General features: G+C 45.7%; 1 protein-coding gene across 1 annotated transcript in view; it reads left to right on the top strand.

The window, feature by feature from the left end:
- Nucleotides 1–14,403, top strand: part of LOC111956087 (catenin alpha-1) — a 68,812-nt gene that overhangs the window by 28,220 nt on the left and 26,189 nt on the right. Inside the window, exons 4-7 of the mRNA XM_023976520.3 lie at nucleotides 238–404; nucleotides 7,115–7,234; nucleotides 12,622–12,747; nucleotides 12,985–13,128. Of these exons, the coding sequence (XP_023832288.1) occupies nucleotides 238–404; nucleotides 7,115–7,234; nucleotides 12,622–12,747; nucleotides 12,985–13,128 (557 nt within the window). The remainder of the gene's footprint in view (nucleotides 1–237; nucleotides 405–7,114; nucleotides 7,235–12,621; nucleotides 12,748–12,984; nucleotides 13,129–14,403) is intronic.

The raw sequence follows: 14,403 nt of genomic DNA, 5'->3' as shown, positions 1-14,403 counted from the left end.
CTCTCTGGCGGGTTCCCCTCGCGCTCTCTCTGGCGGGTTCCCCTCGCGCTCTCTCTGGCGGGTTCCCCTCGCGCTCTCTCTGGCGGGTTCCCCTCCTTCACTGTAACATGGCTGTATCCTTATGAGCTGTTCTGGCTCGGACAATGGTAACTTGTATAGGGAATAGGGTGATATTTAGGACCAACCCTTTAACATGTCTTAACTGTCAAACTGTCCTTCCCTGTCTTTGTCCCTCAGGTGAATCCATGAAGCAGGCGTCAGCAGAGTTTGCGGAGGACCCCTGTTCCTCGGTAAAGAGGGGTAACATGGTCCGTGCTGCCAGGGCCCTCCTCTCTGCTGTCACTCACCTGCTGGTGCTGGCTGACATGTCTGATGTCTACAAGCTGCTGCTGCAGCTCAAACTGGTGAGACACACACACACACACACACACACACGGAGAGAGACGCACTCTCACACAGACACAATGAGAGAGACGTGTGCCCGCACACACGTCATGAATAACTAAACCATTATTAACTTGCGTCTCATGCTTCATCTCTCTGGCTTTGAGTCACATCGTGAGGTAGCTAGTCATATACCTCCCAATGTAGACACACAGATAGATGATGGGTAGCTAGTCAATGTAGACACAAGTAGCTTGTCAATGTAGACACACACAGATAGTTGATGGGTAGCTTGTCAATGTAGACACACACAGATAGTTGATGGGTAGCTTGTCAATGTAGACACACACAGATGGATGATGGGTAGCTTGTCGATGTAGACACACACAGATAGATGATGGGTAGCTAGTCAATGTAGACACAAGTAGCTTGTCAATGTAGACACACACAGATGGATGATGGGTAGCTTGTCAATGTAGACACACACAGATGGATGATGGGTAGCTTGTCGATGTAGACACACACAGATGGATGATGGGTAGCTTGTCGATGTGGGCTCTTGTGGATATGACAACTTCCATATAGGGAAAAATATTTTGCTTGTTTATGAATAACTTAAATGTGAAATGTATTTTATTTCTTCGTATAAAATATAAATCAGATCTTAAAATAAGGTCTGATTCACCTTTTGAAAAGAAAGCCACACAGGTCTAGTTGTTAAGCAGTTTTTGTAGGTAAATAGTTTTCCTGACTCAAACTAACGTTGTGGTGTCTTGACTAAAGGCCTACATTTCAAACAAGGTCTTCTGTGTTTGTCTGTCTCTCGACCTGTACTTCAGTTTTATTGTTGTGGAAATGAAACAAAATCCTGACCTTTAAACAAGGTCACACACCTCCAGTCAATAGATGACCTTACTGTTTATCATCTCCTGTAGACTTAGTTCCAAATGGCACTCTATTCTCTATGTAGTGCACTACTTCTAACCAGGACCCATAGGGAATAGGGTGTAGTGCACTACTTCTAACCAGGACCCATAGGGAATAGGGTGTAGTGGGCAACTACTTCTAACCCAGGAACCGGCATAAGGGAAAATAAGGGTTGTAGTGGCACTACTTCTAACCAGGACCCATAGGGAATAGGGTGTAGTGCACTACTTCTAACCAGGACCCATAGGGAATAGGGTGCTGTTTGGGACTGTTAGCAGTTGATGTTACTCTTAAATAACACAAACCCCAAAGCAAATCAGAGGGAGTAGGATTATTCATATATGTTATGCTGAGAGGTAGATGGTCATTCTCCCCTGTCCTCAGGGATTCTCTCCCTCTCCACAGAACAAAGGGAAAGCATGTAGTTTAATAACCCAGCCCTAGCCTGTGGTTGACCAATTAGAATTCCTCGCAATAAAACTGGGCCAATGGTCAAATAACAAGAATCCTGTTTCAGAAGACCTATTCCTCCCATGTCTCTGAACCACTGATCAATAATTCCCTATTACAGAAAAAAACACTTTCCATTGATCGTTAGTTCTCTATTGACCTCTTGTCCTTTTGACCTCTTGTCCTCGAGTCTCTGAGTTTGTGTTTTTATCTGGGACATATTCTTACAGGACGTAGACACAGTTTCAGCTTCAGAACACAATCTCTCTGTGTCAGTGAGTAACCTGTTCTGATGTGAACACACCAACACCACCACATTGTTTGATACAATGACCTCAGTGTGTCTGAGTCACTTTTACAGCCGGGATCTAAAATGGCCGACATCTGTCATTCTTCAAGCCTCAGACAGGACATCAGGTTGATCAGGAAATGGACTAGGGCCTGTATGCGTTAATTGTCGTGGACTTCCGGGTGCAGATCTAGGATCAGTGTTGCCTTTTTAAAATCATAAGGTTATATGGACAGCTAGATCAGCACTCGAAGACTTTTTATGAACACTGGGTCCAGGCTTCTACAGAAACGCTATGATTTACTATGAAACTGAGTAGAAAAAGATTTGAAAAGCACTAGTTTCTGCTCTTGAGGTTAGAGAGCCTCCACAGCTATGTGTGGTGTTGCCTTGTGGGCGAGGCCCCACCCTGTGTTCTAGTGTGTTATTTTAAAAACCCTTCCCATACTGGCTCTTAACATTCAATTCTTCCACTTTACCCTGTCTTATCAGGAATCTGTTTTTAGCCCACCACTTCACTGGGCTAGTGCCTTCCACATACCTGGGCCGTGTTCTAAATGGCAAAGTGTTCCCTATGTAGTGCACTACTTTTGACTAGGGAGCCGTATCCCAAATGACACCCTATTCTCTATAGTCCCTATTCCACATGTGTTCTGGTTAAATAAAGTGCACTATATAGGGAATAGGGTGCTGTTTAAGACTCATGCAGACTGAGGCAGTGCTCTTGCTGTAACTGAGTATCTTCTCTCGGGGCTGCAGCGAAGTCTGAGATGAAGCCCTGGCATGCTCTGGACACTGGTCACCCTGTGGCATCATGTTAGAGAGATGGAGCCCTGGCATGCTCTGGACACTGGTCACCCTGTGGCAATCAATGTAGAGAGATGGAGCCCTGGCATGCTCTGGACACTGGTCACCCTGTGGCATCATGTTAGAGAGATGAAGCGTGGCATGCTCTGGACACTGGTTCACCCTGTGGCATCATGTAGAGAGATGAAGCTCTTGGCATGCTCTGGACACTGGTCACCCTGTGGCATGTTAGAGAGATGAAGCTCTGGACACTGGTCACCCTGTAGCATCATGTTAGAGAGATGAAGCCGTGGCATGCTCTGGACACTGGTCACCCTGTAGCATCATGTTAGAGAGATGAAGCTCTGGACACTGGTCACCCTGTAGCATCATGTTAGAGAGATGAAGCCGTGGCATGCTTGGACACTGGTCACCCTGTGGCATCATGTTAGAGAGATGAAGCCGTGGCATGCTCTGGACACTGGTCACCCTGTGGCATCATGTTAGAGAGATGAAGCTCTGGACACATGGTCACCCTGTGGCATGTTAGAGAGATGAAGCTCTGGACACTGGTCACCCTGTGGCATGTTAGAGAGATGAAGCTCTGGACACTGGTCACCCTGTGGCATCATGTTAGAGAGATGAAGCCGTGGCATGCTCTGGACACTGGTCACCCTGTGGCATCATGTTAGAGAGATGAAGCTCTGGACACTGGTCACCCTGGTGGCATATGTTAGAGAGATGAAGCTCTGGACACTGGTCACCCTGTGGCATGTTAGAGAGATGAAGCTCTGGACACTGGGTCACCCTGTAGCATCATGTTAGAGAGATGAAGCTCTGGACATGGTCACCCTGTGGCATCATGTTAGAGGATGAAGCTCTGGACACTGGTCACCCTGTGGCATCATGTTAGAGAGATGAAGCTCTGGCATGCTCTGGACACTGGTCACCCTGTGGCATCAATGTTAGAGAGATGAAGCCCTGGCATGCTCTGGACACTGGTCACCCTGTGGCATCATGTTAGAGAGATGAAGCCGTGGCATGCTCTGGACACTGGTTCACCCTGTGGCATCATGTTAGAGAGATGAAGCTTGGACACTGCACGTGTACACTCTGTAGCATATGTTGGAGATGAAGCACGTGGCATGCTTGACACTGGTCACCCTGTGGCATCATGTTAGAGAGATGAAGCTCTGGACACTGGTCACCCTGTGGCATCATGTTAGAGAGATGAAGCTCTGGACACTGGTCACCCTGTAGCATCATGTTAGAGAGATGAAGCTCTGGACACTGGTCACCCTGTAGCATCATGTTAGAGAGATGAAGCTCTGGACACTGGTCACCCTGTGGCATCATGTTAGAGAGATGAAGCTCTGGACACTGGTCACCCTGTAGCATCATGTTAGAGAGATGAAGCTCTGGACACTGGTCACCCTGTGCATGTTAGAGAGATGAAGCTCTGGACACTGGTCACCCTGTGGCATCATGTTAGAGAGATGAAGCTCTGGCATGCTCTGGACACTGGTCACCCTGTGGCATCATGTTAGAGAGATGAAGCTCTGGACACTGGTCACCCTGTGGCATCATGTTAGAGAGATGAAGCTCTGGACACTGGTCACCCTGTGGCATGTTAGAGAGATGAAGCTCTGGACACTGGTCACCCTGTAGTAGCATCATGTTAGAGAGATGAAGCTCTGGACACTGGTCACCCTGTGGCATCATGTAGAGAGATGAAGCTCTGGACACTGGTCACCCTGTGGCATCATTTTTAGAGAGATGAAGCCGTGGCATGCTCTGGACACTGGTCACCCTGTGGCATCATGTTAGAGAGATGAAGCTCTGGACACTGGTCACCCTGTGGCATCATGTTAGAGAGATGAAGCTCTGGACACTGGTCACCCTGTAGCATCATGTTAGAAGAATGAAGCCGTGGCATGCTCTGGACACTGGTCACCCTGTGGCATCATGTTAGAGAGATGAAGCTCTGGACACTGGTCACCCTGTGGCATGTTAGAGAGATGAAGCTCTGGACACTGGTCACCCTGTGGCATGTTAGAGAGATGAAGTCTGGCATGCTCTGGACACTGGTCACCCTGTGGCATCATGTTAGAGAGATGAAGCTCTGGCATGCTCTGGACACTGGTCACCCTGTGGCATCATGTTAGAGAGATGAAGCCCTGGCATGCTCTGGAACTGGTCACCCTGTGGCATCATGTTAGAGAGATGAAGCTCTGGCATGCTCTGGACACTGGTCACCCGGTGGTTCCCTGTAGCATCATGTGGGTGTTGCCAGCCAACTGCAGAGAGACAGAGATGATGGCTCTTTCGGTGTTCCAGATAGACGGTGTCCCAAATGGCTCCTTTTGAAGTGCACTACTTTAGACCAGGGCTGGCACCCTATTCCCTATGAAGTGCACTACTTTAGACCAGGGCCCACAGTGCACCATTTGGGATGCTGTACAGCCAGACTCTGGGTGGATTATAGGATCGTATCAAATTGATAGTGGTTCCTGAATCCTGAGATGTTTCAATGTTTTCCCGTGGGGGAGAGGGAACTGTACAGCCATACACCTGTTAGCCCTGTGCAAAAGTAACATGTATGGGCATCTTCAGTTCAAGCTAGAGCATTACTGCCGAGCCTGGCCTCAATATAAGCTACAGCTGGTTTATTCCTCGGGCCTCAATAGAAATAGGCTACAGCTAGCCTAGCCTCGGGCCTCAATAGAATAGGCTACAGCTAGCCTAGCCTCGGGCCTCAATAGAATAGGCTACAGCTAGCCTAGACTCGGGCCTCAATAGAATAGGCTACAGCTAGCCTAGCCTCGGGCCTCAATAGAATAGGCTACAGCTAGCCTATTTTTGTATATTTTATCGGTTCTCACAATGGATGGCTGAATATGGTCTGAGCCTTTAAGACATGTGTTTATTGATGGAATTTCAGTTGTCACCCTGGGTTTGGGTACAGCCAAGCCTCAAATGGCACCCTATTCCCTACATAGTGCACTACTAGAACCGATAGGAGAGGGACCCTGCCTAGAGATACAGTATTAGGACACAGCGCCTCTCTCTCGCTTTGTGTGAAAAGTAAAGTGTAGTCTGTAAGCTAGCTAACGTGTGGCCTCGACTCCTGCCAACGCTGTGCTCTCTAGGCAGAGAGGCCTACTACCCAGGAACTACAGACAAAAACAAACAAGCTTTGTTTTGGATACGTGATCTGACACATTCAGAGATGAGCATTGTTCCTGTCAAATACTGCTGTAGTAAAGACTCATAGGGTGAGTATTAAAGACTCATAGGGTGCGATTTCGAATGCAGGCTAGTGCACTAATATAGGGAGTAGGGTGCCGTTTGTGACGGATAACATTTGACTGACGACAGGAAGAGGAAGTTGATCTGTATCTTTCTATTGCAAAAGGTGTTTCAGGAAGATTTCTTCTTCTTCTGTTCCCTTCATAAATGTTCACGGGAGTTCCTTTTTTTCTTCTTTGCATTATTAACACAGCTCAACCTGAACACTAGGCATACTACTACCGGATGAGATCTCTAGTGTGTGTTATGGGAAAGATGGAGGGCAAACAGTTTTATCTGTTGTAGCAGATAGTAGCTATTGAATAATTTAGCATGAACTGTAGCCTAGGCACGGGTCTTTAATGGACTGTTGAGTGGAGGGAGACATGTTGACTGTGTTGGCAGCTCACGGGGATGAACAGCCTTCGTACTACAGATTTCAGAGTCCCAAATGGCACCCTATCCCCTACGTAGTGCACTACTTTTGACCAGAGCCCTACGGGCCTTAGAGAGCTCAAACCCATGGGCCCTGGTCGACGTAGTGCACTATGTAGGGGATAGGGTGCCATTTGGGGCCAAAACCCCCTTATGAAATGCATGATGGGATCTGAATATGAGGATGCTGATTGAGCGTTGAACCTGAATGTAGGTCCTGCTGTTCCCCAGGCGATATTTCCATTGTGCTTTTCAAATCCGGCTGCTGACATGATCAAATAGAGGAACGAATGTGGATTCTCTGCTCTCTCATTCACTCCCTCACATATTCTCCTATTGCCGATTTTTATGTATGAATATATTCAACATTTCACGTGTCAGAGATGGATTATTTTAGTGAGCAAAGAATACTCAAGGTTGTGGTGCCTGGCCTTAAACGATAACAAAGTAAATCAATAATGAAATATACACTTGTACTAGTGGTGTAGCCAGTCCACAAAGTAACGCAGAGAACCCTGCCTGTCTAAACCGTGCGTTCCTCTGCAACCCCTCTAGGTGGAGGAGAACCTGGTGAAGGTGCGTAATGCTGGAACAGAGCAGGACCTGGGCATACAGTACAAGGCCCTGAAACCAGAGGTGGACAAACTCAACATGATGGCTGCCAAGAGACAGCAGGTATGTACTGGGACGTCTGAAGGGAGTGAGATGGCCTGCCAAGAGACAGCAGTCAGGTCTGTACTGCGGGGATGTTTCTGGGTTAGAGAGGGAGAGAAGATGACAGTTAGGTGAAGGAATATGAAGGGTAGGTGAGGACAGGGCAGAGGGAGGTGGGGGTTAACGATGGCAGGGGATTGAGAGGGATGGTGAGAGGAAGGAGATGGTGTGATGTAGCGAGGGAGAGCGACATGGGAGAAGGGTGTTATTAGGTGGCTTAGCTAACGAGGTCCTATTTCCACTACGATTGACGGAGTCTGAGGAGCAGAGGGACTGAAGAGATTTCTTGTTTTCAGTTCACATTACTGCCTTGCGTTTTGTTGTGGCTGGCAACGAGACAGTCTTGGTTTTCGTAGCTCACGTTTCCTGTAAATATCACAGTAGCTACTAGCCTGTAAGCACACGCAATTTAACAAGCCGATTTTAAACTTTTTCTTCTAAGAACATATTACAATATTGAATAATGGAACCAAACCATATTACACTCTTTAAATAAAACTACAATCCACAAGTATGTGTAGTCAAGGGGTTTATTTTCTCGTCCGTACACATTTAAATTAGCTGACAATAACACAAACTCCTGCTAGCTAACATGCTTCAGGATCAAGCAACTTTAGCGTAATCAATACTTAATGTTTACCCCTCGTCCATACGAATAGTAAGTACAGTAACATTATTCGTGTCACTATTATAATCTACGCTACACAGCTAGGTAACGTTAGCTAGCGTAATAAAATCATTTCTGCGTCCTTACATAAACGTGCTGGCTAGCTGAATTGTTTTGCTGAACCATAGCTACCGTGTTAAAGCTACCTTAGAATAAACCAGGCTTAGTTTTGTCAATATGGAAGTCATTGAGGTAAATGCAAATTACAATTCAAAATGTTGCTGCTTCCCTGTGCAGTCAAGCAACAAACAAAAAAAGATTTAAAATCAGAGTATTTCAGAATGTAACAGGCTGTTACTACAATTTCAGGTAAAAATGAAATAAAACTCAAATTTAATGAAAATGTCTGTACATTTCAGCTGTTTCAAAAACATTGCAATACTATTCTGTTTACATTACCCTGCTTAGAGTGTTGGCTCAGACTGTTCTGTTTACATTACCCTGCTTAGAGAGTGTTGGCTCAGACTGTTCTGTTTACATTACCCTGCTAAGAGAGTGTTGGCTCCAGACTGTTCGTTTACATTACCCCCATGCTTTAGAGAGTGTTGGCCTCAAGACTGTTCTGTTTTACTATTACCACTCTGCGGTATAGAGTTCTGTTCTACCAAAACGCTTAAGAGTGTTGGCTCAGACTGTTCTGTTTAACTTACCCTGCTGCTGAGAGTGTTGGTCCAACTTCGTTTACATTACCTGCTAGAGGTGTTGGCTCAGACTGTGCTGTTTACATTACCGCTGCTTAGAGAGTGTTGGCTCAGACGTTCTGTTTACATTACCTGCTAGAGAGTGTTGGCTCAGACTGTTCTGTTTACATTACCCTTGCTTAGAGATGTGTTGGCTCAGACTGTTCTGTTTACATTACCCTGCTAAGAGGTGTTGGCTCAGACTGTTTCTGTTTACATTACCCTGCTTAGAGAGTGTTGGCTCAGACTGTTCTGTTTACATTACCCTGCTAAGAGAGTGTTGGCTCAGACTGTTCTGTTTACATTACCCTGCTAAGAGAGTGTTGGCTCGAGACTGTTCTGTTTACATGACCCTGCCTTACGAGAGTGTTGCTCAGACTGTTCTTGTTTACATTCCCTGCTAAGAGATGTGTTGGCTCAAGACTGTTCTGTTTACATTACCCTGCTAGAAGTGTTGGCTCAGACTGTTCTGTTTACATTACCCATTGCTATAGAGAGTGTTGGCTCAGACTGTTCTGTTTACATTACCTGCTTAGAGAGTGTTTGGCTCAGACTGTTCTGTTTACATTACCCTGCTTAGAGAGTGTTGGCTCAGACTGTTCTGTTTACATTACCCTGCTAAGAGAGTGTGCTCAGACTGTTCTGTTTTACATTACCCTGCTAGAGAGTGTTGGCTCAGAGACTGTTCTGTTACATACCCTGCTAGAGAGTGTATGGCTCAGACTTTCTGTTTACATACCCTGCTTAGAGAGTGTGGCTCAGACTGTTCTGTTTACATTACCCTGCTAAGAGAGTGTTGGCTCAGACTGTTCTGTTTACATTACCCTGCTTAGAGAGTGTTGGCCTCAGACTGTTCTGTTTTACATTACCCTGCTTAGAGAGTGTTGGCTCAGACTGTCTGTTTACATTACCCTGCTAGAGAGTGTTGGCTCAGACTGTTCTGTTTACATTACCCTGCTAAGAGAGGTGTTGGCTCAGGACTGTTCTGTTTACATTACCCTGCTAAGAGAGTGTTGGCTCAGACTGTTCTGTTTACATTACCTGCTTAGAGAGTGTTGGCTCAGACTGTTCTGTTTACATTACCTGCTTGAAGAGGTTGGCTCAGACTGTTCTGTTTACATTACCCTGCTAAGAGAGTGTGGGCTCAGACTGTTCTGTTTACATTACCCTGCTAAGAGAGTGTTGGCTCAGACTGTTCTGTTTACATTACCCTGCTGTAGAAGTGGTTGGCTCAGACTGTTCTGTTACATTACCCTGCTAAGAGAGTGTTGGCTCAGAGACTGTTCTGTTTACATTACCCTGCTAAGAGAGTGGTTGGCTCAGACTGATCTGTTTACATTACCCTGCTAGAGAGTGTTGGCTCAGACTGTTCTGTTTTACATTACCCTGCTTAGAGAGTGTTGCTCAGAAGCTTCTGTTACATTACCCTGCTAAGAGAGTGTTGGCTCAGACTGTTCTGTTTACATTACCCTGCTAAGAGAGTGTTGGCTCAGACTGTTCTGTTTACATTACCCTGCTAAGAGAGTGTTTGGCTCAGACTGTTCTGTTTACATTACCCTGCTTAGAGAGTGTTGGCTCAGAACTGTTCTGTTTACATTACCCGCTTAGAGAGTGTTGGCTCAGACTGTTCTGTTTACATTACCCTGCTTTAGAGAGTGTTTGGCTCAGACTGTTCTGTTTAACATTACCCTGCTTAGAGAGTGTTGGCTCAGACTGTTCTGTTTACATTACCCTGCTTAGAGAGTGTTGGCTCAGACTGTTCTGTTTTACATTACCCTGCTTAGAGAGTGTTTGGCTCAGACTGTTCTGTTTACATTACCCTGCTAAGAGAGTGTTGCGCTCAGAGACTGTTCTGTTTACATTTACCCTGCTAAGAGAGTGTTGGCTCAGACTGTTCTGTTTACATTACCCTGCTTAGAGACGTTGGCTCAGACTGTTTCTGTTTACATTACCCTGCTTAGAGAGTGTTGGCTCAGACTGTTCTGTTTACATTACCCTGCTTAGAGAGTGTTGGCTCAGAGACTGGTTCTGTTTTACATTACCCTGCTTAGAGAGTGTTGGCTCAGACTGTTCTGTTTTACATTACCCTGCTAAGAGAGTGTTTGCTCAGACGCCATTCTGTTTACATGACCCTGCTAAGAGAGTGTTGGCTCAGACTGTTCTGTTTACATTACCCTGCTAAGAGAGTGTTGGCTCAGACTTTCTGTTTACATACCCTGCTTAAGGATGTTGGCTCAGACTCTGTTTACATTACCCTGCTTAGAGAGTGTTGGCTCAGACTGTTCTGTTTACATTACCCTGCTTAGAGAGTGTTGGCTTCAGGACTGTTCTGTTTACATTACCCTGCTTGAGAGTGTTGGCTCAGACTGTTCTGTTTACATTACCTGCTTAGAGAGGTTGGCTCAGACGTTCTGTTTACATTACCCTGCTTAGAGAGTGTTGGCTCAGACTGTTCTGTTTACATTACCCTGCTAAGAGAGTGTTGGCTAGACTGTTCTGTTTACATTACCCTGCTTAGAGGAGTGTTGGCTCAGACTGTCTGTTTTACATTACCCTGCTAGAGAGTGTTGGCTCAGGACTGTTCTGTTTACATTACCCTGCTAAGAGAGTGTTGGCTCAGACTGTTCTGTTTACATTACCCTGCTTAGGAGAGCGTTGGCTTCAGACTGTTCTGTTTACATTACCCTGCTTAGAGAGTGTTTGGCTCAGACTGTTCTGTTTACATTACCCTGCTTAGAGAGTGGTTGGCTCAGAGACTGTTCTGTTTACTTACCCTGCTTTAGAGAGTGTTGGCTCCAGACTGTTCTGTTTACATTACCCTGCTTAGAGAGTGTTGGCTCAGACTGTTCTGTTTACATTACCCTGCTTAGGAGAGTGTTGGCTCAGACTGTTCTGTTTACATTACCCTGCTTAGAGAGTGTTGGCTCAGACTGTTTCTGTTTACATTACCCTGCTTAGAGAGTGTTGGCTCAGACTGTTCTGTTTACATTACCCTGCTTAGAGAGTGTTGGCTCAGACTGTTCTGTTTACATGACCCTGCTAAGAGGGGTGCAACTGTCGAGTGTTGTGTTGACGACAGGGTTGAGTGTTGTGTGCTTCCTCCAGAGGTAGCGACCAAGACGTGACATATTCGCAAGTTTACATTGCAGTGTATCTGTAGCAGAGTGTGTTCTTGTGGGATGGGCCTCCGGCACGTAAAGCTGTAGTAACAGTGACGTGTATTTCCTGATGAATTTCCCAGGTGACATTGCTGAGTAATGGGATGAGCAGCATCACCCGGTTGTTCAGATAGGATATACACCCAGATTATAGGACGTTCTCTCAATGCTCATCATTATTATTTCATTAAAATGTTCTTATTTTTGGCCTAAATGTTTATTTTCCTATTTCTCTCCCAATCTCTTTAGGTTCAGATTTAACACCAAACCAACCAGGTTGTTGTGAATAAATGTGTTTCTATATTAACTAGGCTAATTCATATAAACTTAAGACGCATACAATTCCTCCAGTGTGACGGTACGACAGTATGTTCGTGTGAGGCAGGCCTAATGTTGATTTAATTTATGTAAATACTATACTATAATATTAATACTTTGGGTGTCCTTTCCAAGCCTTCAGTTTATTTTGCTTAGTTCACGGCTGCCTTTTATTCCCTATATAATGCATTTTTGACTAGTGACCGTAGGGCCTATAGTGCCCTATATAGGGAATAATGTCATTTGGGAGGCAGCAGTCTGTGCTGTCTATCCCATAAAATAACGCTGGGGGCCAGCAGCACGGGGCCAGTAGCACGGGGCCAGTAGCACGTGGCCAGTAGCACGGAGCCATGCATTAAAGCTGTACAGCGAGGCCTGTTGGAATGGCCTGATTATGACTGTGCTGTATCACCGCAGGGGAGTGACAGACAGACAGGCAGAAAGGAGAATCTAGGTCACTCAGACCATGTAATGTCTCCAAATAGTGTAATAATTATGATGCTGTTGTCTCTCCCCTCTCCGTAGGAGTTGAAGGATGTGCACCATAAGGATCAGATGGCAGCTGCCCGCGGTGTTCTCCAGAGGAACATCCCCATGCTCTACACCGCCTCCCGCGCCTGCCTTCAACACCCGGACGTGGCCGCATACAAGGTCTGTAATAGAACAGTGTCTTCAATCATTTCGATGCCCACTAAGTGGTCCTTGAAACTGTTTTAATTAATGCTTTCAAGAGCTATCCTCTGGGATGAAATTAGAATAGATTGAAGTTCAATAACACATTTCATTACATACTGCATCTCAAAGCTCTTCAGAGACACATCTTGTTAATGTATTTTATTATCTTTAGTTTCCCCTAAATAACATGTTGAATTTAATTCCGTTCTCCAGGCGAACCGTGACCTGATCTACAAGCAGCTTCAGCATGCCGTCTCAGGCATCTCTAATGCTGCCCAGGCTACCGCCTCCGACGATGCTGCCTTCAACCACCCTCCCGGGGGAGGAGAGCTGGCCTACGCTCTCAACAACTTTGATGTAAGTCTAGGGGTGACGGGGTTTGGAGGGGAGCTGGCCTACGCTCTCCCCTACTCTGGGGCCCTCTCCCCTTCTCTGGGACCCTGTCCCCTGCTCTGGGGCCCCCTTCTCTGGGGCCCGCTCATTTTCCTTCATGACCACTAACAGAGGAAAGTATATTGGGATGATGTGCCTTGGGTGGCTTCTCAAATGTCTTGTCGCTTCCTTTCCTTTCATCTCCTTTCCTTTCATCTCCTTTCCTTGGTCTGGACTGATCTGATAACACTGGACAATGGCAAAAAAACAAATGCAATGTTTTTAAAGCAGGTAGACCCCCCAAAAAGAGAGAGATTGGCAACCTATTCCTATATAGTGCACTGCTTTTGACCGGGGCCTATTGTGTAGTCAATAGGGAACAGGGTTCCACTTGGACACCAGCAGAGCGGTGCCTGTTCTTGACTGTTTTTGCTTTCGGAGCACATTGTGTTTTTCATACAGAGATAACATTTACTATTCTCTCCCCCTCCCAGTGTGTCTCATTTTAAATATGACCATTTACATAAGAGCCCACTGTAGTGATTTCTCTATCACAATGTTATCAGCTAGTCCTAATCTCAACTGCTGCTGGAGAACTAATGCGACCACAACACAGATCAGAGCAATAGATTTCCATTTTCATTTTGCATTTTGCATCCCAAATGGTACTCTAGTCTCTACATAGTGCACTACTTTTGACCAGGGCCCATAAGGAATAGGGCCCATGGGGAATCCCATAGAGCTCTGGTTAAAAGTAGTGCACGATATAGGGAGTAGGGTGCTGTTTGGGAGAGAACGGGACCCGGCCTGTGAGGGGATGTTACCACTGTAGTGTCTGCAGATCGTCCTATCTCAAATGGAAACCCTCTTTCTCTTTATGCGTTTTGTTTTTCTTTCTCGTCTCTCCTCTTTTTTTTGTTTTTGTGAGAAAGTACACTACATGTCCAAATGTAACCCCTAACCCTGCTCGTCGAACATCTCATTCCAAAATCATGGGCGTTAATATGGAGTTGTTCCCCCCCCTATGCTGCTATAAATAGTCTCCACTCTTCTGGGAAGGCTTTCCACTAGTTCAAATCAAATTTTATTAGTCACATACACATGGTTAGCAGATATTATGCGAGTGTAGCGAAATGCTTGTGCTTCTAGTTCCGACAATGCAGTAATAACCAACAGTAATCTAACCTAACAATTCCACAACTACTACCTTACACACACACACAAGTGTAAAGGGATAAAGAATATGTACATAAAGATATA

The sequence above is a fragment of the Salvelinus sp. IW2-2015 genome, linkage group LG31 (genome assembly GCF_002910315.2).
Source record: "Salvelinus sp. IW2-2015 linkage group LG31, ASM291031v2, whole genome shotgun sequence".
Taxonomy (NCBI): domain Eukaryota; kingdom Metazoa; phylum Chordata; class Actinopteri; order Salmoniformes; family Salmonidae; genus Salvelinus; species Salvelinus sp. IW2-2015.
This window is presented reverse-complemented; position numbering and strand designations above follow the sequence as displayed.